The following is a 26,942-nucleotide window of genomic DNA, read 5'->3' as shown; positions in this document are numbered from 1 at the left end:
AACAGACATCAAGGTTTAATATAAGCTGAAAATAATTTAGTGTGTTGCTGGTTCAGGGATAGAAAAACAGACAATTGGGACAACGCAGAGCTTATTACTGAGGTTGCACAATAGAACCCAGATGAAAGAAGGGATTAAATAAAAGGACAGTTCATTATCAGTGTGAGAAAAATTATATTCTCCACTTAAAACAATATATAGAAATTAAGTACAGATACAGTATTTAGATGTGAAAGGTAAACTAAATCTTTATAATATAGGAAGAAATCTTTATCTTCAGGCTTAGGGGATGACTTCTGAAGACGAAGAATACTAACCATAAAAGAAAGGATTGATACATTCAAAGTCATCATATAGCTCTTGTCATCAAAAGACATTAAATGATGTACAAATAATAAGCCGTTATATGGGAGAAAATATTTGCAACATATATAATCAACTAAAAATTGATCTAGAATATATTCCTACAGTAAGAAAACAACCTGACAAAATAGTACAAATGGGCATTTTTTTCACTTAAAGGGAAACCCAAATAGGTAATAAACAAATGATGATGTGTTTAACTTTATGACTAACTTGCAAAATTAAGAATAAAATCACAATAAGATAGTATTTTACACCACTAGGAGGAGGTGAATTGATAGGAATTCTTATATGCCATTGTGGGGTGTGGAATTGGTACAACTTGGGATATTCTAAATTAGTTGTGAGGAGAGTTGGGAAAGTAAGCATTTGTTCATAGTATTTTGTTGTACATAAATATTTACTACTTTTAAATTATAGCCAGTTGTTTGGGGAAGAAGATGCTGATCAAGAAGTATCTCCTGACAGAGCTGACCCTGAAGCTTCCTGTGAGTAAACTATTTGAGATACATTTTCTTATTAGTGATCACTACCTTTATTTTGCTAATTTAATATTGATAGCTTAAAAGGGGGGAAATGCCGTTATGTTTTAGATATTATATTATATGCTTCAGATGCATTATTTCATCTTTAAAACAATGTTTTGAAAATGAATACTCCCATTTTACTGGTGAAGAAATCAAGGTGCAGAGAAATTTCACAAATCTAGTAAATAGAGCTGGGAGTTATTCCCAGATCTGATCACAGGTTTATACTTTGCATTGCTCTACATGTGGCCTTGAGAAACCGAGGTAGAATAAAGATGCTGATGAGCATGTTATTTTCCTTTCTCCTTGAACTTGGAGTGTGTCATGTGCAGGTGATTTTTATGAGTGACTCTTTTTTCCCCCCAAAGATGGATGAGAGCTTAGTTCTACATTTATTACAGTTGAAAATAAAAATGGTGCTTGTTTTGTAGGGGAACCAATGGAAGCTGAAGCCAGAGCCAGAGCCTCTAATGAAGATGGTGACATTAAACGTATTTCCACTAAGGAATGGGCTAAATCAACTGGATATGATCCAGTTAAACTTTTTACCAAGGTAGGTTTATTTTATAATTATAACTTGATTTGGTTTGTTTTAAAGTAGTACGTGAAATTGAATTACGCTTCTTTTTATGCCTAATGCTGTCTTAATAAATTGATGTATTTGGGATAAGCAGGTTTTGAAACTTCGGCATCTGTACTAAATCAGTGTAGTATCTTTATAGGAGGTAAAAAACATTCTTGGTTGTCTTACACACTCTTGGTTGTCTTGCCTTCCCTCACTTTCATTGAAATTCTTGGTTTTCCTTATAACTAACCTTTGTGTCTTGCTGTTTCTCCTCTTATATCCCTTTCCTGCTTAAGTCTTCTATTGGCAGTTCGGTTGACATGTTTTGAATTGCTCTTGAATCTTGAAGCCTCTTGTTCTTGGCTGAATCCATTTTCATTAGTATGTATTATTTTCCTGCTGAATATTTCTAGAGAAAAAACACAAGTCTGTAGTGTTACTATAAGGGGAGAGAGGTTATGTAGTACACCATTCTAGGACCTGGTATTCCTGTTGTAATCAATATGGGGCAGTGCCTTCTGGGGCTGTGTAGTGCCAAAGTAGTATGAAGAACAACCTCTGCATTCCCAGTGCAGTGTGGAGGAGAAGTAGTCTCAACAGGACTTAGGCTGTCTGAGGTTAGGAACAGCGAGGAATCTATACCTGATTTCCTGCTGGGCTGCAGGATGAGCAGAGGTACCAGTCTCTGAGGTAGGAAGCAGATGTGTTGTGTAGGAATTGAAGGGTAAGGGAAGGAGATTGAACCAGTTTTGAGATTCATATAGAATATTGGAGAGATGACAAGTGATTCTACAGGTAAGTAGAGAGGTTTAGACTAGATGTGTATTTCAGATCCATCGGTTTATAAAAAGGGAAAAGAGTGTGAAGACAGTTCAGTACAGAACTCTGAGGGACTCCCAGTATTTAATAATTGGATAGAGAAGAACACGGAGCCCATGCGTGGGAAACCTTGCTAATTCCCCATTACCTGGAAGGCTTTTCAGCCAAGCACTGAAGGTTCTATGCAAAGTGTCTCCAGCCACATTGGTGGCCCAAATCATACTCAACTCCTCCTTCCTTGCCTGTGTACCCATTTCAGGTGTTACCATCTCCTTGAACTTTTTCTTCATTTCTTAGACAGATGCAGAATTCCTGATAGTATTCAAAGCTATGTGATTTTCACACTAAATTGTATTCTATTTATTTGTATATTTGGCTAGTTTTCCAAAGATTAAGGATACTTAATATTGATTGAATTGAATATATTTTGATAGAAATAGTTGTCACTTTTTTTATTAAGCCAAATCTAAATTCATACCACATACATATAATAAATCAATCAACAATAGAAAAATGCAGCTAAGGAAAAAGTAAAAATATTAAAATTAATCTGCAATTCTGTTAAGTTGGTGCAAAAGTATTAGGTTGGTGCAAAAGTAATTCCAGTATAAAAGGTTAAAAATAATTGCAAAAACTGCAATTACTTTTGTACCAACCTAATACATGGGATAGTATCGTACATGTGACAGTCTTTCGGTCTACATACAGTAATGTTTTTATTTTTGAAATAGTAATTGTTTTCTTGTCTGTTTTTTTTTTGGGGGGGGACACATTTCACAGATGTCACAGATGGTTAAGAAATTCTGGTCTTGAGCACTTTGAAAATGTGTATGCTTTATTGGTATGTACCCACAGACTTGAAGATACTGCTGACTGGTATCTAGGCTCGATGACTGTTCAATTCTTGCAGAGCTGATGTGTATTTATTTAGCCCCTTGATTGGTGTGATTATGCTTCAGACAGATACTTGGCGCTTTAGGGGAACTTCTAGGGAGGTGACCTGGGAGGGCTGGGTTAGTCAGCACAATTTAGAGTTCCTTACTCTGCTTTCCTCAGTTTCAGTTGTAGGGGTTCTGTGTAAAATTTCCTTTTACAAAAGGCTTAAGGTTTTTTTTTCCTTAAAAATTGTTAATCTACTGACGTATGACATCTTTAAATCAGAACATTTTATAGTGTAATAGTGATCGTAAATAAGCAATAAAACTTTGTTATAGGGACTGGAGGGTTCATGGAATTGATCTTTTTTTTTTAAAGCTTTTTAAAGATGATATCAGGTATCTGTTGACAATGGACAAGCTATGGCGGAAAAGGAAACCTCCGGTTCCTTTGGACTGGGCTGAAGTACAGAGTCAAGGTAAAGGATACATTTTAGTCTTTGGGATCCATAAATTGGAAATTCCCTCATCTAGAGTCTTCAAATAGCTGTTGTTTCTGGACAATGGTATACGGTCATGGTAAGAAGTTCAAATAATTCAGAAAAGTGTGAAGAAAGGAAAATCACTGGAAATCTTATCACCTAGAAAAATAGCCACTCAACATTTTAGGAAATGTCTGGTAGTCAATTCTATGCACTTTGACACAGGCAGTTGTGTATGCACTTCACATAATGGAATCGTACTATTCATATACTCTGACTTGCTCTTTTCAGTAAATGATACTTAACTAGTTTCTTATCAGTTAACATTTAATTGTTTCATATTTTCCATGAAACAGTGTGTGATGACTATATATGTACGTACATCTTTGTACCTTTTTGTGATTATCTCATTAAGATTTAGGAACATATTTAATAATTTTATTAAATGTGAATAAAACTATTGCAGTAATGACTGCTTCCTCATCCTACTCCTCCTCAACACGTTTGTGTGTCTACTTTATCTGAATTGTATTGCAATTGATTTATGCACAGCAGTGGTCAGCACTTGGCACTTACAGGGTCCCAGGAGATTTGGGGTGTCAGTTCGGAGCAGTTCTCCACAGTAATGGATACTTTACGTACAGACCGATTTAAGTATGGCTCTAATGGCTTCCAGTTACTGAGTGGTAACTGTGTGCTGAGCATAATGCTTATCAGCTCATCCGCGTTATATCCTTGCATCCCCCAATAGCCCTGCGAGGTTCTGAGGCAGTCTTGCCCCTTTCCCGTCTCCATGTTAGCAGTCTTCTTTCAAATATATGTGTCATACTGCTAATGATTTTAATGGACTTCGTTTCATTCTATTTTATTTTCTTATTGGTCAGGCATTGAATTGTTAAAAAAAGTAGAGGCATGATGTTTAATAGTGAAATTTCTAATATTTTTTCCCTTAGGAGAAGAAACCAATGCATCAGATCAACAAAATGAACCCCAGTTAGGTCTGAAAGACCAGCAGGTTCTAGATGTAAAGAGCTATGCACGTCTTTTTTCAAAGAGCATCGAGACGTTGAGAGTTAATTTAGCAGAAAAAGGGGATGGAGCTGAGCTAATATGGGACAAGGTTCGTTTTGAAAAAGTGGCAGTTACATTAGATGTATATTTTAGTTCTTAAACTGTAATTGGAAGCTAGTAATTTTTGGATATTGTTTATGTTACCAGATTCCAAGGACATAATGTTCTTTTCGTTTAGGTGTTTTCAATCTCTAATTACTACATTGAATTATGGATTTTCTCTACATGAATTCAAGCAATATTAAAACCTCATTTTAGATTCTAGTGATGTGTTCATGGTTTATAATTATGTTGACTGGAGAAATAATGTGAATGTATTGGAGTAAAATGTTTCACTGACTTAAGAAAACTTCTTGTGTAATATAGATTTGTTAATAGAAGTCATAAAATCCTTTTGGAGACAACAGTGCATGGGCCTAATTCAACCTTGAAGTAATAAAATTGCCTTTCCATTGAAACAGCTATAACTTAGAGGTCTGAGACCTCTCAATACAAAAATGAGATGTAATTATTCTTAGAAGTTAAAATAATATTTTATTTTGCAAGTAGATGTCATTGTAAGGTTTGATGAGTTAATTTTACTCACTTTTAATTGTAGTCAGTATCGTCTATGGCTGTAAGTGATATATCTGATCAAGTATATGTTCCTATGATGGTAAAGATTTGCCATGGGTTTTAAAGTAAGGGGAAAAGTTTGGTCACTTAGCAACTAAGATGATAACTTGATGGGTGCAAACTTTGTAACTGGTTGAATCAGCCATTTAAAATATAGCTAGTAAATTTAGATTTGGGGAATTCTTGTGAACATTATTAGTCTCTTGGGTTTATGTGGTATAAGGTGTAACTATTTTAAAAACTTTCATTGTTATTGTTATAATAGAGATTTAGGAGGTTGTCATCCATACATCGCAGGCTAGATAATGAAACCTTGGAAGTGGGAATTGTTACCCTATGTGAGTGAAATCTATCCCTAGTGGGTGTGATAAGCCAGTTGCCTAGGGAAGTACTTAATGGACTCTGTTTAATAACCACAACCATGTGAGATGTTTATATCATTTTCCCTGTTTAACAGATTAAGAAAGTTTGGGTTGGGGAGGTTGATTTGCCTAAGGTTACACAGCCATCCAATAAGTATATAAAGAACCCACATCCTGTCAGTGCTTTTTCTTTTATATTTTGGTGCTTCTGAGTTACAGGGTAGGATAGTATCTTCTAAGACAGCAAGAAGCCTTGCTGAAATCTAATTAAAGAGACTAGGATATAGTCTCAGGAAGAATATAAATTGTCAGGGGAAAACTTTTATTGTATTACTGTATCTGAAAAGAAATAGCAAATAATAGGAGAGAGGTGTCTGTGAAGGGAATCTGGAGAAGGAAAGCCAGAATGAGTCACCTGGGTTTTCCTGAGGTTTTAATGAAACATCTTTCTCAAAAAGCCTCCGTTTCTTTGCTTGAAATTTGTGCTTGTCAAACAGCCTTCTCATTACAGGCATACCTTATTGTACTTCGCTTTATTGCGTTTCACAGATGTTGTCTTATTTACAAATTGGAGGCAATACCCTCCACCAGCTAAAGGATTATGACTTGCTTTATTGCGGTGGTCTGGAACTGAACCCGCAATATCTATCTCCAAGGTACGCCTGTACTGACTAATGGACCCAGGAAAGGATTGCCGTTGTCAATGAATGGAATTGGGGTTTTGTTGTTTACACTTAGTCTCCAGTGCATTTGTTTAAGCAGGAGTGAGTTCCTGGAAGCCTGGTGGCTCTTGGCATTCTTGTCAGATTACATTCCTGGGTAAGAGTTGCTGACGATGAGACCCTGTCCCTTACTCATCTACTCTCTATGCTACTGTAAGGCTTGACCTCTCCTTAAGGCCGTCTGTTCTGGGTGACTGAGTACAGTGTTATAACAAACATGCGAAAGTACTGTTCTGAAAGTAATACTAAACAATTTAGTACATTTCTGGGGAGACTTGTTAAATTATTTAAATCATTGACAGGATGACCCATCTGCAATGGATTTTGTCACCTCTGCTGCAAACCTCAGGATGCATATTTTCAGTATGAATATGAAGAGCAGATTTGATATAAAATGTAAGTTTTGTACTTCAGTTGTATCATCTAAAGCGCTAAGTTACTCTTTTTAACAGCTAAGCATATTCATCTTTCTAATTTTGTTTTTAGCAATGGCAGGGAACATTATTCCTGCTATCGCTACTACTAATGCAGTGATTGCTGGGTTGATAGTATTGGAAGGATTGAAGATTTTATCAGGAAAAATAGACCAGTGTAGAACAGTGAGTATTTCTATTTGCATTTTTTATTCAACCTCTTCTTAAAGTAATATATTTGCAGGGATAAAATAATTTCTAAAAAAACACATGAAACAGACAATAAAAAAAAACGAAAACATTAAAATTGGCTTTAAAGCACTGGAGAAATAATTGTTCCGGTTACCTTGTCAATGCGTGCTTAGGTAAGCTTCCTGGAAATTACAACAAAAGGGCAAACATGTTTGCTTCTCTTATACTTGTCTAAAATAGAAGCCGAAGCTAGTTTGCTTCTAACTTTTCCAGTTTTACTGAATTCTTGGAGGAACTCACTGTATGGATTCTTATATTAAGTTTTTTTCAGTTTTTCAATTCTAAGAGTTCTTTATGGGTTTTAAGTTTGGTTTGGTTGTTTTATAGTCCCCTCTTCTTTAGTCATTATTTCAGTTTTCTTTTTTATTTAAAACCTATTTTATATTCTTTGATATTGTTAATGTCTAATCTTTATGAATGATGAATGAGTCTACTGTCATGTCTGCTGGATCTCGCTCATAGTATTTTGTTTGTGTGCTATATAATTCATTTTTTGGTTTTTTTTTTAACTGAATTAGTATTTGTTAAAACTGTAGCTGTGATAATTCTTTAAGGACCTATTGAAGGTATATTTCTTCAAAGAGGATTTGTCACTTCTGGGTGTCTGGGATCCTAATCTGGGACCATTTTTAAATTCTTTAATTTTTCAACTTGTGTATATTCAGACAGCAGATGTGCATGAGCCCTGTATTATTGTAATGAATTATAAAGTAAGGTTTTTCCCCTCCCCGAAGCTCCACGGTCAAGATAATTTTTCTTGTTGTTTCTGTGGGGAAGATGTTTTTCTCCTCTTTACTCTTCTCCCCTGGCAGGTCCTTGCTTTATGTAAGGGTCTCCTATTATAAGAGTTCCTACATTAGTGAGGGATGGGCTAGGTTTATCTCTTAAGATTAAAGCCACTTGGCTGTTCTCCTTGGATTCTTGCTTTCATTCTGTATTGAGTTTGTGTATCTGAAGAAGCTTTGTTTTCTTACCAGCTTAGCAATTCAAAAGAACTCCTTAGAAATATTGTAGCCAATATTTTTGTTATTTAGGTTCTCCTTTTTACTATAATGTTGAAATAAAAGGACCAATGTACTTACAGGAATTTCTAAAATATACCTACTCTGAGATGGTACTCTTATTTTTCAGTGCCATTATTGATGCAGTCTTAAAATAGCTTACTGTTTTCATGAAATTTCAGAGTGAAGGAATGTAGAATCATTGCCAGCCTGCCATCTTGTTTTAGTTTTTTATTTAAAATATTTTTGCTATTATCCTTTTAATTTCTAACAACTCTATTTTTTGAATTCTTCCTTTTTATAGAAGCCTGAATTTGTCCTATGGCTACAGTATCACTTTGAGCTCACAAACAGTACTAATTATTGGATTTGTTAAAATGTCTACTGTTTGCTATAACACCCTTCTCCTTCTCGTTTCTTTGCCTTCTCACCTCTATCCCTGTCTTAGGTTAATGATACTTATGTCTGGATTTTATTCACATTTGTAAATGAATTTCAGGATAGATTAATAGTGTTAGGCTGGGTCTTGGTAGTGTTGGCGGTTGTTTTCGTTTCTGTCAATTGCCCTTAGCACAGTTACCTTCCCAGTGAAGCCCAAGATCAAACAAATCTCTTCCCACCTTGTAATCTGCTTCCAGACACACCAGGATGATGACTAGTACCAGTAATACTGTGACCTCAGGAGGTCTCTTCCTAGCACTTACTGCCTCTTGAGGGATTTACTTATTTAAGCTGGGGGCAATCCATGGGTTCCTCTTTAGAATTATTGCATCTTAGCAAACACCACAGTACATGGTAGTGACAAGATAAGAATTTGTGTATCAGCTTTTGATGTTGTCCTGACATTTGTATTGATCTGGCTAATAGTATGAGGTTGGGGCCTTTTTAAATTTCAGGGCAGTTTTTTCAATTTGCCTTGGTTCTTATAATTTTTTGGAGGGGGGAGGTTATTAGGGAAATGGTAAATAGGAGCTTAGAGTGGCAGAAGTACATTATTATTTTTTTCCTCTTAGTTATATAAATGTCAATATCATAGTCATAGAAAACTTAGAAGAAAGGCAAGCACATTGGTTCCATACATCTGTGAAAGCATGATCATTAATTGGATGTATTAGTGTACTTGTCGTGTTGAGAAGTTGACTTAAAATTGATAAGAATAACCACTAGTAAGGCGCCCAGAAACTGCTTTAATGATACCAGAGATGAGTATGGCTAGGCCCCTATTCTTGCTAAATGAATTTGCAGGATAGTCTACAGTCTTCAATAAAAGGAGATTTCAGTAAGCTCCGCCTTTCACATAGTAGCTAGTTTGGCAAATAAGCCTCTTATGGTCATGATTTTCCTCATCCTTTTTGCCGTCTAGAAGGGAATATTTAAGACATTTTTTGTTGGCTGTACAGTAAACAAGCCAGTAAACTTCAGATTGTATGGTATATAAAATTGTAACTTGAATTTCTGATTTCTGCTTGTGTTTTTCCTCCTCCGAAGATTTTTTTGAATAAACAACCAAACCCAAGAAAGAAGCTCCTTGTGCCTTGTGCTCTGGATCCTCCCAACCCTAACTGTTACGTGTGTGCCAGCAAACCAGAGGTGACGGTGCGACTGAATGTCCATAGAGTGACCGTTCTCATGCTACAAGACAAGGTAATCCACAGGCTGCTTCTCCTCCACGGCTTTGCTCATTTTCCTTTTCCCAGAAAAACCCCCAAGTTCCCTTTTGCTCTTTACAGTGTTACTGCGAAGCCAGTAACAAACTGAAAGCCAGAGGTTACTCTAAAAGACTGACTACTAAAGTGTGTTACTCTCATATCCTGGGTTGCTTTACCATCTGGGATCCTGCTGGCTTTTCTCTCTGTGGTTCCAGAATATGTGCCTCACATCCCAGGAAGAAATTGGGTGTATTTGGCTAGAAAATGCATCCCAGGTAGTACAGAGGTGGCACAGTGTCTTGGCAAGCAAGAGACTCTTTGCTTGCTCTTTGTTTCCCAGATAATATGTAAATTCTATATTTTTTGGCAGGTAGGAGATACAGTTAAATGGTCTGGTGATGGTCCTGATTCTGGTGTGTTACGTTAGTCCCTGAAGAGATGCAGCATTTGGGCACCTGCATTTACCTGTAGAGCTCTGCAGTGAGGGAAGCGGGGTTTAGGATGTGGTCTGGTTCTGTGGCCTGGTCCTTAGGTTCCTCCTAAACCAGCTAGATTAGTTTCTTTAGTAGGAAAGATATCAAAGTGGCCCCAATGGATGTCAGTTCCCACTTTGGGGATCACTCCAGATTGTTCTCTGATTATAGCCATCATCATGTTACATATTTATATACCTCCTAGACCTTCATGGTTCTAAAGGCTGCTTTAGAGGGGACATAGATCCATTTCTCATGGAAATGGATATATATGGCAGGTTGATTTGAGCTTATGTTTTGGATGGGGATGCAGTAGGACTTGGAATACTGGCCAGTAGAGGGTGGTTGCCCCATCTTCTTTCTTAGGAAATAATTATAGTTGGTATTTACTCATTCTTGATCTTAAAGGCAATTCCACTATTTGTAGGGTAAACAGACCTTTATAGAGTTCCCTTTCTTTAGGAGTAGGTAGATTTGACAGAATATTATCACTTTTGACCCATCTTGGAATTTAAAGAGAGATGGAACTTGGGAAGGGGAAGACTATCTGAGAATCAGTTAATGAGGAAATTTGCATCTATAAAACATTTGCCAGTACAGAGTTGTCACCCAGACTGAGACAAAATATTTTTATGTGTCTAGCTCAGTACCTAATCTGCAAGGGAGGACAAAATACCAAAAACCAAACAAGGAGTTCTCAGTCCCCCATTTAGAGGAAATTTTATCTGATCTTTATCAGTGGTTAAACATGGGGATAGAACGAGGGCATGAAATAATTGGGTGGTTTCCTGCTGCTGTCTTGTTTGCCCTAAGATATCTTAGAACAACTTGGCCCCTTTCCAATGGAAGGGGAAAATAGAGCCTTTATGGAAAAAAGTCTAGTTTTTTATGGTGTTTAGTTACATATATTAATATTTGGAATCTTTTTTCCCTGCAGATAGTCAAAGAAAAATTTGCTATGGTAGCACCAGATGTCCAAATTGAAGATGGGAAAGGAACAATCCTAATATCTTCAGAAGAGGGAGAGACAGAAGGTATTAAACATTGCATTTGTTCACTCCCCTCATTTGAGTGGAGACTGCCTAAATGAAAGAATGCACATTAATGTATCCATTTGCTATATATGTTTCTCAGTATCTCCGCTGAAAGGGGCGATATTTGGTCATGGAGGTACTCTCCCAAGGCGGCATTGCTTTGGTGGGATCCCACAGTTCCAGATTTGGGAACTCCGTGTTATCAGCATGTCTCAGGGAATATTTTTTAATAACCCAGTGCACAGTCACCGTTTACAGTGACTATAAATGTCCACTTGGAAGGAACTTGTCCACTTGGTAGGAACTGTCTTGCCTGTATCATTGATCCTGGGAGCTAAATGGTAATGAGAAGATGACTCTGCTTCTTAGATCAGAGTAGGTAACTAAGCCTTCATAGCCTGCTCCTGCTATAGAGCAGAAGATAGTGCTGAAAATCAGTGCCCAGTTTGGGCTTTCTAGACTTTTTATTTTTCAAGTTCAAACAGGCCATCCCTTTTGTTAATGCATTTGTTATACAAGGTACAGTGCATTTGATTCTGTTTAAATTTTCTTTGTGAGAATTGGTTCTGGTTCTGGTTCAGCCTACATTAGTCAGTCTGATTGGACTTAAAGTTCTCCCACCTTTTCTGTCACTTTGGCATCTCATTTGTTGGGTTATGTTAGTTGATTTCTCATTTTCCAAATTTTGCCATTACTTTCCAAATCTAGGGGCATTGTTTTCCCTTTAAATTGACTTTTTATTCACCTATTTGTTCAGTGGTCATTTATTCAGTACACTTTGTCACATCCTGATGGGGATTCACATGTCAAGCCTTCTTTAAATTAAAACTTAAGTGTTCAGATTCTTGACTGTAGTTCCTGTCTAGAAATTGTTTGGGACGCTAGGTCATGAATAATTGGAGACCATGTTTTGGCTGGGCAGTAGTCTATTTTAAGAGTCATCTAGTTGAATATTTAGGCCCATTCTAGCCAGCCATCTTAAAAAAAAACACACACCAAAAAAACGTTTTTTATGACTAGATGCTGTCTTTAGTTTTAGCCAGCTCTTTCAGATGCTAGGACCTTAAAAATAGAAACTGGACAAGAATCTCAGTGGCTTAAGTGTGGGCCTTCTCCACCAAATACCTGTGCTGCTGAGGATGAGATGGCGTTTATTAAATACGTGTAGAGTCTTGTGCGATAGGAATGGTCATAGGTGCTCACAATTTAAGGATGACTAAGACAGTAGTCTCTGGTTTGAAGTACTTTATAGCCTGGAAGAAGAGTTTATCAGCAAGTGAATTTAGTACAGTCTTAAGAAATACTGTGGAAAAAGAGTGTGTGAATTGAAACTTTGTTAAAGGGGCAGGAGGATGGTCACAGGAAAAAGGACTGTTGGGCCAGTTCTTGAAGAAGTAAGGACCCTCTGGGCAGAGAAGGGAGTGTCTGCATTTGGACAGAATGAGCAGCATCTACAAAGGCATGACTTAGAAAACAACATAAGAGGCTTTGGGAATGGCCAGTTATTTTGTTTCAGTGGAAGGTGGGGTGCTGTGGGGTTGGCAGTGGTGGTTCATTGGAGATGCACTGGAGGATTTCCATGGTGTGCAGGTAATGTGTGTTTGTCTTCCTCTCCCCCGGTATCTCACTCGCTTCAGGGCTAAGCACTGAATTAAAGTGTTGACCTTCCAGTGTAATTTGCACAGGGTGAGTTAAGGGTGCGAGAGTGGAGGCAGGAGCCAGTTAGGGAGGAAAAAAATGAAGGGAGTGGCAATTTTTACTAAGATAGAAGCAGATGACAAATTTCAGATTTGCAAGGTGAGACTTCTGGGTACAGGTGAGGAAGAGTAGCATGGTTCGGCCTGTCCAGGACTGCTGCCAGGACTCGGGCTTTACAGAGGATGCTAACTCACCAGGATAGAATGCACAGTATCTGTTTTCCTTTTGGCTGTATCAGGACTGAGGAGCTGTAGTGAGTGGGAATGTGTGAAAGGTCTTGGGGATGGAAGTCTGAGTGGGGACTAATCACTTTTTAAGGACATTTCAGGTAGATTAAAATGTTAAATATGTAAAGAAATAGAAACTGTCAGTAGTTTCTGGGTTTCTGGGTCAGGGTAGGGAGATACTTGCAAAGCATTTTCCTTACGAGCAATGTGAGAAATAATACAAATTAAAGAAAAAGATTGTTTGGTTATGTAGAAAATTACATACCGTATTTTGCCATGTATAATGTACTCCTGTGTATAATGCACACTCACGTTTTTGGCCCAACTTTCAGGGAAAAATTTTTCGTTTTAACTTTAATTCAAATTTTTATTTGTATACATTTAGGTACTTATTTTTTATATTATAAAGGAATTTTAGCATTTTTTTTAACATTATCGTACAAGAAATTTTATGTAACAAATAATTATAAAACACAAGAACAGATACAAGGCACAAGAAATTTTATGTACCGGTGACAAATGTACGATATTTGTGCATCATTGAATGGCAAGAACTCTTCATCGGTGCAAGATCATTGTAAGTTCAACAAAACCGATTATCGTATTCCAGGCTACTATTTTGCATGTGGATATCGTTATTGATTTCTAGAGTTACACTTTTAACTCATAAGCATAAACAAAATAATTAAAAACATTTATATCTATACAAGAACTAGTACTATCCATGTATAATGCACAACCTTATTTTTCCTTCACAAATTTGGGCGAAAAGTGCGCATTATACATGGCACAATACAGTAAATGTAAGCATAGTAAATAGAATTTAAAATATAGTTTACTTCGTATGTGTCAGGCACTGTGGAGACAGGCCAACAGGTTCTGTATGTCTGTGCCCCTCAAAGAACAAATATTTAATAAAGTGGACTGAGTGTTGCGAGGAGGGAGTGTGACTAGGGAGCAAGATGAGGAAGCAAGTTTTTTCTTTTTTCAAAGACTATTTTTTATTAAAAATTTTTTTATTCAATTACTGTTGACATACAATATTCTGTTAGTTTTAGCTGCACAGCAGAGTAATTAGACATTTGTATACCTTACAAAGGGGTCGCCCCAAGAAGTCTGGTACCCACCTGACACCACACGGTTACTACAGTCTTATTGATTATATTCCTTGTGCTGTAGAGGATGTGGTTTTGTAGATGAGACTTGAGTTCTGTTACAGTTTAGGAGAGGAGCATTTGAACGTGCAGTAGAGAGGATAATTGAGGCAGAAAGGCTCTAGAAGACGTAGGAAGTAGTGATACCAAAAGTTTGTTGGAGGGATTGTTCTTCATTGCAGTATTTATAATCCATGTAGCAAAAGTTTATTGAGTGCTAACTGGGTGCTAAGCACATTCTACATCCTGGGGATATTCAGATGAAACAGAAATGACGTGGAAGGTAGAACTAGGTTGGAGTATTTACTTTTGGGAGGCCCCACTAGCTCTTTATGGAGAAATGTTGAAAATTTATGTTGAGAAATTAAAATTTTATTTCAAGTTTCTTCATGTTTCTAAATTGTAAAAATTGCTAAAAAGCAGTTTGTTGAAGGTGTGGATAATCTCTTCACAACATAGAATATATTTTGAACTCGAAAAGTTGTCTTTGACTTCTAGATTCATTTGGTTTGAATGGGAGACAGTTCTCAGAATTTCTGTTTGGTGCCCTTGAAATAGTTGTGGTAGTTGAGTGTTTAGGGCTGAATTCCTAAGTGCCTAATATTTTAGTGGATTAGTTTGCTAGAGCTGCCATGCCAAAATACACAGATAGGTTGACTTAAATAACAAATTTTTTTTTCCCTCATAGTTCTGGAGGCTAGAGATCTTAAAGTGTGGACAGGTTTGGTTTCTCCTGAGGTCTCTCTCTTTGGCTTCTTGTGAAGATACCAGATTGGATTAGGGCGCACCTTAAAAGCCTCATCTTAAGCAGTTCTTTGAAAAGCACTGTCTCCAAATGCAGTCCCATTCTGAGGTACTGGGGTTAGGGCTTCAACGTAAGAATTTGAGGGGACACAATTCAGTTTATAATAGGGGATTAACCTTTTTAAAACTAACGTGACTACTCCAAGGAGATACAACTAACGTATCCAAATTCCTTTCAAATTTCCTAGCTAATAATCACAAGAAGTTGTCAGAGTTTGGAATTAGAAATGGGAGCCGGCTTCAAGCAGATGACTTCCTTCAGGACTACACTTTATTGATCAACATCCTTCATAGGTAGGAACTATTAATATTTTAAGTATAAGAAATTATTTGAATATACACACTTAAGATAAAGTGGATGAAGATAAAAATTTTTTTTTTTTACCCTTAAGCTCTACTGTTCATTTGAAACTGCACAGTATGTTTGCTCCATTTGGCCACTAAATTCCCTGAGAGTCGATCTACAGAAAAATTTGGGAATTTAGAAATAAAAGGGATAGGAAAAAAATGTTTAAGGTAACTAGTCAATGGTGGGTGATCAAAAAGAGGGTATAAATCTAGGTGTTTGAAGTTATAATCAGAGGTGAGTTCATTTTGAGAATTAAACTAGAATAAAAACTTTCAATTATTTTTAAATATTTATTAGAAGAAATATTTGTCCCATAAAACAAATATTTCATTTGTGATCTGGAACAATAATAAGAGAATATTTTGAATTACCCCATATAGATTTCTAAGTTGTATTTTTCTTTTTCTTTGATTTTACATGCTAAATAAAAAGCATTCAAAGTGCTTGTGTTACAGAATATTCGCATATATATAACAATTAACATACAGATGGTCCTCCATTTTGGTAATTTTATCTGTTGAACCAGGTGCATTTTTGTGCATGTTCATTGGTATCCTAAACCCTGGCTTAGGACTACTGGGTACTATCTAACCAACATAAAGTGTTGCCAACTGTGTCCAGTTGTTTTGCCAGTATCATCCTCTCTATACAAACATATGGCTTGTGTAGTTGTTTGGAGAAGATTGTATTTTATATACTTGCTTTATAAAAAGCATAAAATGACAGGAAAGACTGAATGTGGGTGATTAATAATAAGTGTAATTACAGTTAGCCAATTGAGGCAAAGATAGATCATGCTATGAGTGATCTCTAGCCCCAGTTAGACACCAGGTGGATGTCAGTGGTGTGCTTATGTTCAGGTGAGAAAGAAAAGACAATGAAAGGACATGTACAATAAAAGGGAAATACGTCAGATGGTATCTAAAAGAGGAGGCATAATTGGGGAGGTAAATCATATTTTTTATCTCTCTGGGAACAGAACCCCCCTTATAATGTAAGTCTTTTGTGTGACATTCATGCATTAAACTTTCATACATATTTTTGAGAACTCATTATAAAAGCAGGATGCTGCCTGTAAAGATCGCGGGAAATCCAGACCCCATGTAATCCTACTCCTAAAACACCAAATTACCTTCTTTAGTCAAGATTAGAATAGTGTGGAGAATCTTTTCTCATAGTAGCTAAAGAAATAATACCACAGAGTTGCATTGAGCCATAGAGTTTTGGGCTCAGTTTTCTGCTTTAGCAATAAAAGTTATTTCACACGTAGAAACCCTTTCCCTGATTTGAAGGTGTAGTGGTATTGACCATTTGAGTTAAGAGTTTTGAATTACCACAGAAATCTGTTGTGTACAGTCTTGTTTTTTATTTTAGCTCTTTTTTTTTTTTCTTTCTTAAATTACCTGTGGGTTTTTTTTTTAGTTTTGTTTTTTTTTAATTTATTGGGGTGACAATTGTTAGTAAAATTACATAGATTTCAGGTGTACAATTCTGTATTACATCATCTATAAATCCCATTGTGTGTTCATCACCCAGAGTTATTTTAGCTCTTTGAAAAGCAGAGTCCAAACATTTTGGTATGTACATAGTGTACACTTGGAGCTTTGAGGAACAGTGCGCCTCTGCTTTCGTGAATAGTCATAGTGGTGGTTCAGTTTTATAGTGTGTGGTTCTCTTTACAGCGAAGATCTAGGAAAAGATGTTGAATTTGAAGTTGTTGGTGATGCCCCAGAAAAAGTGGGACCCAAACAAGCTGAAGAGGCTGCTAAAAGCATAACCAATGGCAGTGACGATGGAGCTCAGCCTTCCACGTCCACAGGTGAGTCATGGCCCCAGCCTGCAGGTTGTTAATTACCCACCAAACAAGACTGTATAGAAACACTGATTATTTTATGAACGTCGACCATAAAGAAGAATCTACAGGACTGGAGGTGTGTGTTGGTTTGGCATTGATTGTTTTCATGGAGCTTTGAATGTATGAACTATGAAGACATTTAAAACTGGGGAATATTCTTAAGGAAAATAGAAATACTGTGTTATTTTCTGTTTGTGGGTTTTTACAACTGGAAATTTCGGTGAGTTTAGTAGTGCATAAAGACGTTCATTCTTAGTAGTAGTAGTTTTGGATTTTGTATGCCTGTGTTTTATTTAGGGGCAACAGATCAGTGCATCTGACTATTTTGAGTGAACAGATAGATGCTTGGTAAGTAGAGACTTGTAGCATTTCACAGTTTTCTCAGAACCAGTATGTCTTTGGGAAAATGCATCAGAGACTTTGTTTCCCTGGGTGGTCAGGTCTGGTGCTTGGTGCTTCACTGCTGGATTTGGATGTTTACTACCCCCCACCCCACCCTGCCCCACCCCCCCAATGCACATACACCTCTTCATTCTTTAAGTCAGGAAACGAAAAGTTACTGATTTTTTTACTAATCTGTTTCCATTTCTTTGACCCAGTGTTTTTGGTGTTTTTTGGAAATGGTTGTTCTTGGTTCTGATGTTCTCTGTGAGTTTTAAAGATGAACTTTGAGACTATGTAGAGTTTGGCCCAGAGTTCATGACCTTTTTTCCTTCTAAAAATAGAGCAAACCATCATTTTCCTTTGAGGAAAGGGCTATGGTAGTTTTTTAAAAGTCATAGTTTGAAATGTGCATTTACTGACACCCTACGGTAGGTAGGTTACAGAGGCTGTAGCAATAAGTAACGTAGGTACTCTGCCTTTGAGTTTGTGGAGTAGGGTGGAGGGGCATAAAACCAACTGTAGTGTTAGGTTAAAAGCATGTACTACAGAGCCCACTGCTTGGGTTTGAATCCTGACCTCATCCTTTGCTGATGTGGGACCTTGGGCAAGTCAACCTTTCTACCTCAGTTTCCTTTTCTGGAAAACGGATAATAATGTTATCTTCTTCATAGGGTTGTTGTGATGATTAAATGAGTTGTTATATGCAAAGTGCTCAGAACAGTTCCTGGCACGTTGTAAGTGCTGTGTATACATTGTTTGTGATGATGACGATGGTGATGACTACCAGTATTAGCATTTGTACCTTCCCCCTTTCTGTTGGAGAAATAGAAACAAGGAACTGTAATAATTCCTTTGAGTTATATAATGCTTATTACAATTTTTTGTTTTGATTAGAAAACAAATAAGCGCTTGTTACGGAAAACACTAAAACAGTACAGAAATACGTAATGTATAAAGCGAAAATTTCTCTAAAGGCAGCCATTCTTAAGTTTGGTGTATATCAGAAGAGTTAGCTTTCCACATACATAAGATATTAGCGAGCCACTAGTAACTCCCACACTTTTAACCATTTTTTTCCTTTTTTTGAAATAAGCACAAGAGCAAGATGATGTGCTCATAGTTGACTCAGATGAAGAAGGTCCTTCAGATAATGCTGACGTTGGTGCAGAAGAGAGAAGTCGCAAGAGGAAATTAGATGAGAAAGAGAATATCAGTGCAAAGAAGTCACGCACAGAACAGACAGAAGAGCTTGATGATGTCATAGCATTAGATTGAACAGAAATGCCTCTGAACAGAACCCTCTGACTGCACTAGGGCATCTGGGCAGAACTGGGTTATTTGTTATGTCCTTTGTTCCAAAGGGGAAAAAATTGACCAGAGACTTGAAGATGATTGTGCTCTCTTGAAAGCATTCATTTTGCTAGAACTATTAGACACATTGCGGTATGCCATGTGGGAAGTAGGAAGATAGTTTTAAAACCCTTTGAACAAAGCGTTTGCATAACCAGTCATGAGGTGAAACAACACAATGCATGTTGCCTTTTTAATGTAAATACCCTTAGGTATCATTTAATAGTTTTAAAATATTGTGGTTTAGTAAAGTTGATACCTGGTTATAAATATTATGCCTTTATTTTTGGTTAGAAGAAGAATTATTTTTAGCCTAGATCTAACCATTTTCATACTCTTAACTGACTGAAACTGATTCAAAAAAGTATCAAGTGCTATGCATTGAAGCGTGTTTTTAAATGTTACCTGGCACTGTATATATTAATGTAAAACAATGTTAATTTACTCAAGTTTTCAGCTTGTACTGCCTGGTATGTCCATGTAAGAAGCCAATTTTTGTGTATTGTTACAATTTCAAGTTATTTATATTTGATGTTTTGTAAAACTCAAATAAAGCTATACTGTACCTATGGACCAAATAAATGGCATCTGCATACTTGTTATACATGCCTGCACGGTTCACGTGTCTGCTACTTTGTTGGGTTTAGCCATCATATTTACTGCAGTGTGCTCAATTCTTTCCTTTTAAAAAAATTTAACTTGTAGATGCCAGGGTTAAAAGATCTCCACTTTCTGCCATAGATGAGTGCTTTTTAAAATACAGCTTTTAGTGGCAATGTTGCTTTTTAAATTTGGATTGTAAATAGTTGGCCTTTTGTTGAAAGCATTTTGAGTGATCTTTGGCCCAGCCCCAGTAACGTGGGACCATGGATTTGAGATTCCAGAGGGGGAGAATCTTTCCTTCATTCTACATTCTTCTCTGACTGCTTGCTCCCTCAGTTCATTGGAGTCCCTTCTTGAGTGTACCATTCAAGGTCCCACTCCAGCCCACAGATGCAGTGGGTCAGCACTCACATCTGTCCTGGCCCCCAGAGGGCCCTGGCCGTACCGCATTCTCACACAAATGTGCCTTGAATTTGCAGATAACAGAAACCCATGAAGCTCTTCCCCCACTCTGTCTCTGCCGTCGGTGGTACTGGCCACAGTCAACTAAATTTCAAATTGACAATTGGTTATACTGTCCCACTTTGAGTAATTCTTAACTCTGCCACCCAGCTTATTAACTCTTACTCCTTGTTTTGAATCATTTGTAAAGTCAGCATGTAATCAAAGCCTTTAGAAAAATCTTAAACAAGACAGCCCTCAGGAGCAAGCTGCTCGATGCCTCCAGGTGGGCTGGCTTCCAGCCTCTGATACAGCAGCTGCGAGCAAGCTGGACCCCTACCCATCTGAGCCCGTGAGGTTCATGTGGCCTTTAGATTTTTAGAAGGTGTTTCATTTTCCTCCAGGAAAAAAAAAAAAAATTTTATTATAGAACTATGTGACAGATAAAAATGAAGTATCTTGGAATGCCACCTCTCAGAGATAAGTTTCGGTTAACTGTTAATAATTTCAATTTTGAATTCTGTGAAGCTCCAGAAATTTGAATTTTGAAATTTTCTTCATTCCTTAAAACCTCACCCTGCCTTTTCAGTAGTGTGTTTCTGGCATTTTGTATGTGTTCTTTTGTTTTCTTTCTCATTTGAATGTACATGGCAGTAAGTGCCAGTTTGATCTGTAGAGGTGTGTTTGTTTGGGCAGACCCATGATTTTATCTCAACAACTCTTATCCTTTTCCAGCAGTTTCTGTCCATTTTCTAAAATCAGGATTTATCAGCAAGGCAAGTCTGACTATAAGGGTCTTGCTCAACTAGACTTAACAGATCCAAACTGCCTTCATGAGCCTGAAGTGTGGAGACACTTTAGATCTGGCCGTGTATTTATGGTTTTCCCATGTGAGTTGTCTTCTCAGTCGGGGAGCTGCAAGTAAGACTCAAGGTCGTTTCCACAGCAGCTTCAGCCTGAAATACAGCCTGACAAACCATCTTCTAGCCTCATTGGAAGCAGTCTGGCAACTGAAGTTTACCTGGAGAGTCCACGGTCCCAAAGATCAAACTAAAGTGAAAATTCTTCATTTGTACTACAAGAATTCAGTGTTTTAATATAGACCCTGAACCCTCAATGAAATAACTGACCAGATGAGAATCATCAGTGGATGCCAAAACCTTTAAACAACAGCACCTAGGCAATGAAAAAAAACAAAAACAACACCAAACCTGAATCTAACGCAGCATCTAGACTTAATTTCCAGCTGACAGGAAATAGAGGTGTAGAGGAACAAGTTAAACATTAAGAGGGAACAACCAGGTAAGTACAGAATGTGGGTCATTCTAGAACTCAAGTGCAAAATAAATGACTAACTGTGACAATTGGAAATTTGAGAAGGGGATAAATTAGGTGATAATGGAATTATTAGGTATGATAATCTTATGTAGGACAGTATCCTTGGAATATTAGGGTTGGAGCTTTGTAATACCTACAACTTTTAAATGGCTCAGCAAAATAGGGAAGAAAAAAGCAAAATTAACATCCAGTTTAGGTGGAGCCTATATACATTACTCATTGTACTATCCAACTTTTCTCTGAAAACTTTAATAATAAAAATGGAGATATGTGGTCTGTATTTTCCTTTTGTGCCTATGTGACTTCAAGTTTTGTACTGAGTACATTCTATTACATGATTGAAATCAGAAAGGCAATAAAGATTATTAAAAATACAAGTTGGCATGAGAAAGTGTTAGAGTGATTCCTGGGTCTGACCTTGAAGTCAGCTTTACTCATCCTTGTTGCTAGGCTGTGACTTAGGAAGAATTCTCATTTGAGCCTTCAGAGAACTAAGAAGAGAGCCAAGTTGTTACCAGGAGATTTATTAGAAGCTGCCAGAAAGGATTTGGTTCATAATAGGTGTGGCTGTTCCTGAAAATTGACCATTGGTGGCACACGTCTGAAGTGGACTTGCCCTAAGGGACACGGGCAAATGGATGCTTTCTACTAGCCCTTTTTAATTTACAGAAAGTGAAAACTATTAAAAATGTTGACAGGTGTTGGTAGTTATTGTGGCTTGTAGAAGTGGTGAAGGCCTCCCATTTGCATGTGCCAGTGTTCCTGAGGTCCAGAATCCCCATTTGACCGTTTTGCAGGAGGATATATTTAGAGAAGTATTTTTACAGAAACTTTCATACTGGGAATACGTTATTTGCATTCTGCACACAGAGGGAATCTCTTCCCCCTTACACATAATTTAAAACCTAGCCAGAAACGAGAAATTTGTGAACTCTCACTAAATCAACTGAGTTGAACTATAGGAGTATGACGCTGCTGTGCAGTTTGATTATATATTGAAGGCAGTTACCTCCTTGTAAAATAACGTTTTTGGAAGTTTTGCTAAATTTCTGACTCACTTTAAAAATTTTTAATCTTGCAGTGAGTGGTGATTTACTACATAGGGAAAGGCTCTGAGCAAAAAATGTACTGGAATATACAATGCGCCAAGAAGGTCCTCAGGTTTTCACTGTTGAAATCTACAATTCATTTGATTTTCAGGAGATCAATCAATCTTAGAAAAATGTAGGCGTTGTGCACACTGTATCACTCACTCTACATCCCTCCTCTGCACTGCTGTGTTGCACTTGGAAAACCTTGCCAACTTTGCCAGCCTAGATAGGAACCTTTGAAATCCCTAAGACATCAAGGGCTGGTGTGCAAAGAAACCCAACTTCTCATCTCATGGCAGCAATAGGTGCTGGGATGGGGATCTGAGGACCCACGTCCTATGTGTTGCCACGCTTCTCGGTTGGCCCCAGTGGCAGCGTCCAGCATCACTGAAACTCACTCCAACCTCAAGCCCAAAAGTATGATCCATAAGCTGTAGGATTCTGCCTGCCCCCCCCCCACCCCATAGCTCCTCCCCATGATGCTGCAGTCTGGCTGGGGTCTGCCTCGTACAAAGTTTGTGCATGAATTCCCATTCCTGAATGCAGGATATACGGTCTCAGGGCAAAAAAGTGAAGGTTCTTCCAAGATTGCCACTTGCTCCCTGATGAAGGAAGCAAACTGTAATTATCAGATCCTAACCCTAATTTTTAGATTGGGGAACCAACCTGTCTATGGCTTCATCTGTCAATGTTTTGAAACTGCTGTGCCCCCAGAGAGGCCTAAGAGGACACCAGGATCAGGGGAAGTTGGTGGATTCAATCTGGTTGAAAGAGCTGGGTCTCAGAGAAGAAGGGATGGAAAAATCCCCTTGGGCACAACTTCAGTAGACGGCCTCCCAGTGTGTCAGACAGAAAATGCACCTTGGGTCTGGTGCTGTGTGTTTATGGGACACCAGCCCCTGGGAGCTGAGCTAGGAGAGTAACAAAGTACTTCAGGTGAAAGATTCCTGCTGCTATCCCCAGGAAAAATTAGAAGGGTGAAGACTGCTTCCGTCTGAAGGGAGGGAAAGAAGTGTGGATCCCAGCAATTCCTCCATGTGGACTTTGACTGCATGCCATCCCTCTTCTCTAGTTAACCTAAGTTATCCAGCCACATTTGATTAACATCTGAGTGTATCTCATGACTGTGGGGAAACCCCTGAATTGTGTCCATCATTGGGGTCCAGACACTACAGACACTACAGACTGATAAGGGGATCTGATGGAAACTAGATTACAAAGAGAGACTCGGGGATCTCTTTAAAAAAACACCATGAGTGTGGACAGAGTGGGTAGGATCAGCCTCTGGGGACTTAAAAGGAAAAGGTGGTAGTTTAGGACCTGGTGTGAGACTATTGAACATGTGTGTTCTGGCCTCAGAGTGTCCATTTGCTTAGACAAAGGCACGTTTCTGGTTAACTTGAGAAGATGATAGATGTAGAGCCCCAGCAATTCTTTTGTGAAACCTTTCCTTTTCTCCAATGGTGGGCCCCTGGCAGTGGTAGTCGGAGCCAGCTCAGACTAGCTTTTGAAAGCTGATTATACCCATTTCTTCCAAACTCTGTTCAGTGACACCATATTTGTAGTTTGAAATTGATCATGGTTGTATTGGCAAATGCTATACATCAGGGCTCCTGATTTGTACAAATCTCCCTCAGAGCACCGGTTATTGGACATTTACCAACACACCACTGGACCCAGGAAGAAGGCCAGAGAGAGAGGTAAGCACAGAGAACATCCCTACATCAGTGGAGGACAGAGAAGGCATCATTGGAGGCTGGGCAGCGAATCCATAGATGATGCTCCAAACCCCGTGAGGCAGCCCCTGTGTTTTCCTTCTCCCCCACCGTGCTTCTCAGAAAGAGCCAGCGTAGTGAGGGTACAAAAGAAGATGGGGTCTGGGACACATCCAGGTAACATAGAGATGAGACCACACACTTTTAAATACTACCTTGTATCCATTTAGATGACAATGGTATGATTCCTGACACCATGAAATATTTTTAATGTATTTATAAATTGCTTAATGTATTTCCCACTTCATGGAAGTACTTTGTTCTAATGTTGAACAGGGAACATTTAATTACCTTATAATTAATTTAAGCAAGATTTGGCCAATTTTACTGAAGAAAAAATTTGCATGATTTGCTCTTCACCAGTCTGTTCTGTGCTGCTTCTGATGATGCCAGAATCACCTGAATCCATGATAGCCAGTATGTGTACTCAGGTGTATTTTCTATACTCTGTGCCCAGTTCAGTATTATTGCCACTGTGGTGATGGACACCAGTATGGGCCAACATGGCGTAGCAGTCTCTTTCAGATTTCCTCCAGGCTGGGAAGATGTCTAGAATGATCAGCCTTGCTTTGCCTTGTCTGATCACCTTCAGAGTCTGCTTGTACCCCAGCAGTACTCTCCACTTTTCATACCAGTTGGAGCCTAGAGCTGATGGACTTTGTGGCCACCATCTTCCTGTCTTAGGTGTGGGACAGCCCCCCCGCCCCCCCCCCCCAACCAAGAATAGCCACCAAATGGCCAAGAGTGAGAAAGCAAATGTTTTGGGTCGTTTCTGTTTCTGATTGTGAGTTTTTGTTGTTGTTATTTATTACTATTAGAGTGAGTAATGTGTTTTAGCTCACCCGGACTCCAATATATTGTTTAAATCTTGGAAGGTCTAAGTGGGGAAGATGGGATGGAACAGTTATTTAAGAACTATCTCAGAGGCAGAGAGTTCCCTCTGAACTTTTCTGAAGGCTGGAGATCCTAGGACTGTATAGATACAAAAATAATATGATAAACGCTTTTGTGCTTACATTGTTATCTGCATGTGGGATCACTTCCCTAGAATAGATTCTTGGAGCATTACTGCTTATAAGAGTGTTTTTGTTTGTGAGGATGTTAATAAGACCAAATTGCTCTTCCTGATAGGTTGTACCAACTTGTACTCCTACCAGTAAAATATATGAGTATGCAAGTTTCACCAGTCTTGTCAATGTTTCCATGTTTAAATGGTAGAGAATGTGATACCATTGTGATTTGTCTTTTTCTCAGAGCAGAAGATCATTTTTCATGAGATGGCTCCTCTGAATGTTTGTTCCCCAAAATACTTGCCTCTGCCTGTGCCTGCCCCCCTCTCCCTGAGCATGGGGGTGAGGGCATTGGAATTCTGCAAGCTCTGAGAGGTGCTGGGGAGGAGCAGTGGCTGCTGGGTAGAATGGGCAGTGTTGAGGTCAGACACCCTGGTCAGTCCGCACCAGGACAATTCCCTGTCCAGGCTCCCTGATCCTTGAGACATGGTGGATGCCTTGCTGGGATTCCCTGAAAGGGTGGGGCTGCAAAAGAGAGAACTTGTCCACTCAAGGTTGTTTTCCTGGATCTACCAGGTCCTGACGGATAATGAATGGTTTGTTTTTCTTCCCTACAAACTGAAATATATGACAAAAGCTTGGCAGCTTGTGTTTTTGGGGACAAAGCTCTTGTCACCTCTTTTCCTCTCCCCCCCAACCCCACCCGTGGCCTCCAAGGCCCCTCTCATCCCAGGACCTGCGGCAGCGCAAGTGCTTTCAGGAGCCTCCCCTTGGCCCTTCACCCAAGATTCTGAGGGCAGGTGCTGGAAACACGGGAGTCCTCACATCTCTTGGTGACTGCACTTGGTGCTCACGGCTGAGGTTCACCGGCCAGCACCGGCTCAGCTTGAGGTCTGCTTTAGGCCTGGCCTGGTCTTAGGGGCCTGCGCACAGCGACCAGACACAAGGGCCAGTCCCCAACCAACACTAGGCGCCTTCCCCACCAGGCATGTGGGGGCTCCTGAAACCACTGCTCAACCACATGGCCCAGGGACGGGTTGGGGATCGTGGCGTCACGCGAGTTCCTGGGGGCGCATCGGCGTCAGATGCACAGTGTTCTCCAGGGTCCCGGAGCGGGCGCAGCCCTTCACCCCAAGGCTGAACTTGTCCCGCCAAGAGCCTAAGAGCCGGAAAGTGTGGCGGCGCTGGGAAGTAAGATGGGGGAGGATGTGGGAAACGTTTGTCAACTGCTCCTATTTCTCCGGACCGGACTGGGAGAGCCGCTTCTAGCTCAGCCCGCGGGATTCCGAGATCCTTCCAGAGGCCCGACGGTCCAGGCGCACAACGGCGGCCACGGTTCTCCACTGTACCACCCGAGGGCCGGCTCCGAGCAGCACGCGCGGCGTCCCGGCTCGGCCTCCGCGCCCCTCCACGCTCCCGGCGCCGCCGCCGCCGCCACTCCCCCACATTCCAGAGGCCGCAGCGCCGTCTCCTTCCTCGCATTCCTGCCCCCACAAAGGAGTCCCTCCGCCCCCGCGCGGCCGCGGGAGGAGGGGGCGCGGCCCGGCGCCTCCGAGCGCACATTCCTCCGCCGCGCGCGCCGCTGAGCGGAGCGCCGCGGCGTCCGGACCGCGCGTGGCCGGCGGAGCGACCCCGGCCCG

The 26,942-nt window shown here is 39.3% G+C and overlaps 1 protein-coding gene across 2 annotated transcripts in view; it reads left to right on the top strand.

Annotated features, from left to right (window-relative positions):
• UBA2 (ubiquitin like modifier activating enzyme 2) overlaps nucleotides 1-19,663 on the top strand; it is a 31,123-nt gene extending 11,460 nt beyond the window's left edge. Inside the window, exons 7-17 of one of the 2 annotated variants that reach the window (XM_019742723.2) lie at nucleotides 784-851; nucleotides 1,322-1,443; nucleotides 3,529-3,628; nucleotides 4,585-4,751; nucleotides 6,704-6,797; nucleotides 6,888-7,000; nucleotides 9,556-9,711; nucleotides 11,127-11,223; nucleotides 15,295-15,400; nucleotides 17,138-17,274; nucleotides 18,788-19,663. In XM_019742723.2, the coding sequence (XP_019598282.1) occupies nucleotides 784-851; nucleotides 1,322-1,443; nucleotides 3,529-3,628; nucleotides 4,585-4,751; nucleotides 6,704-6,797; nucleotides 6,888-7,000; nucleotides 9,556-9,711; nucleotides 11,127-11,223; nucleotides 15,295-15,400; nucleotides 17,138-17,274; nucleotides 18,788-18,969 (1,342 nt within the window). In that variant the 3' untranslated portion in view covers nucleotides 18,970-19,663. Of the gene's footprint in view, nucleotides 1-783; nucleotides 852-1,321; nucleotides 1,444-3,528; nucleotides 3,629-4,584; nucleotides 4,752-6,703; nucleotides 6,798-6,887; nucleotides 7,001-9,555; nucleotides 9,712-11,126; nucleotides 11,224-15,294; nucleotides 15,401-17,137; nucleotides 17,275-17,607; nucleotides 17,823-18,787 lie in introns of those variants that run through there. The other variant, XM_074314413.1, reaches the window with a different exon arrangement.
• Nucleotides 19,664-26,942: the final 7,279 nt, after the last annotated feature.

Source organism: Rhinolophus sinicus, linkage group LG11 (assembly GCF_036562045.2).
Source record: "Rhinolophus sinicus isolate RSC01 linkage group LG11, ASM3656204v1, whole genome shotgun sequence".
NCBI classification, from domain to species: Eukaryota; Metazoa; Chordata; class Mammalia; order Chiroptera; family Rhinolophidae; genus Rhinolophus; species Rhinolophus sinicus.
The sequence above is the reverse complement of the archived record's forward strand: the minus strand, read 5'-3'. Positions and strand labels throughout refer to the sequence as shown.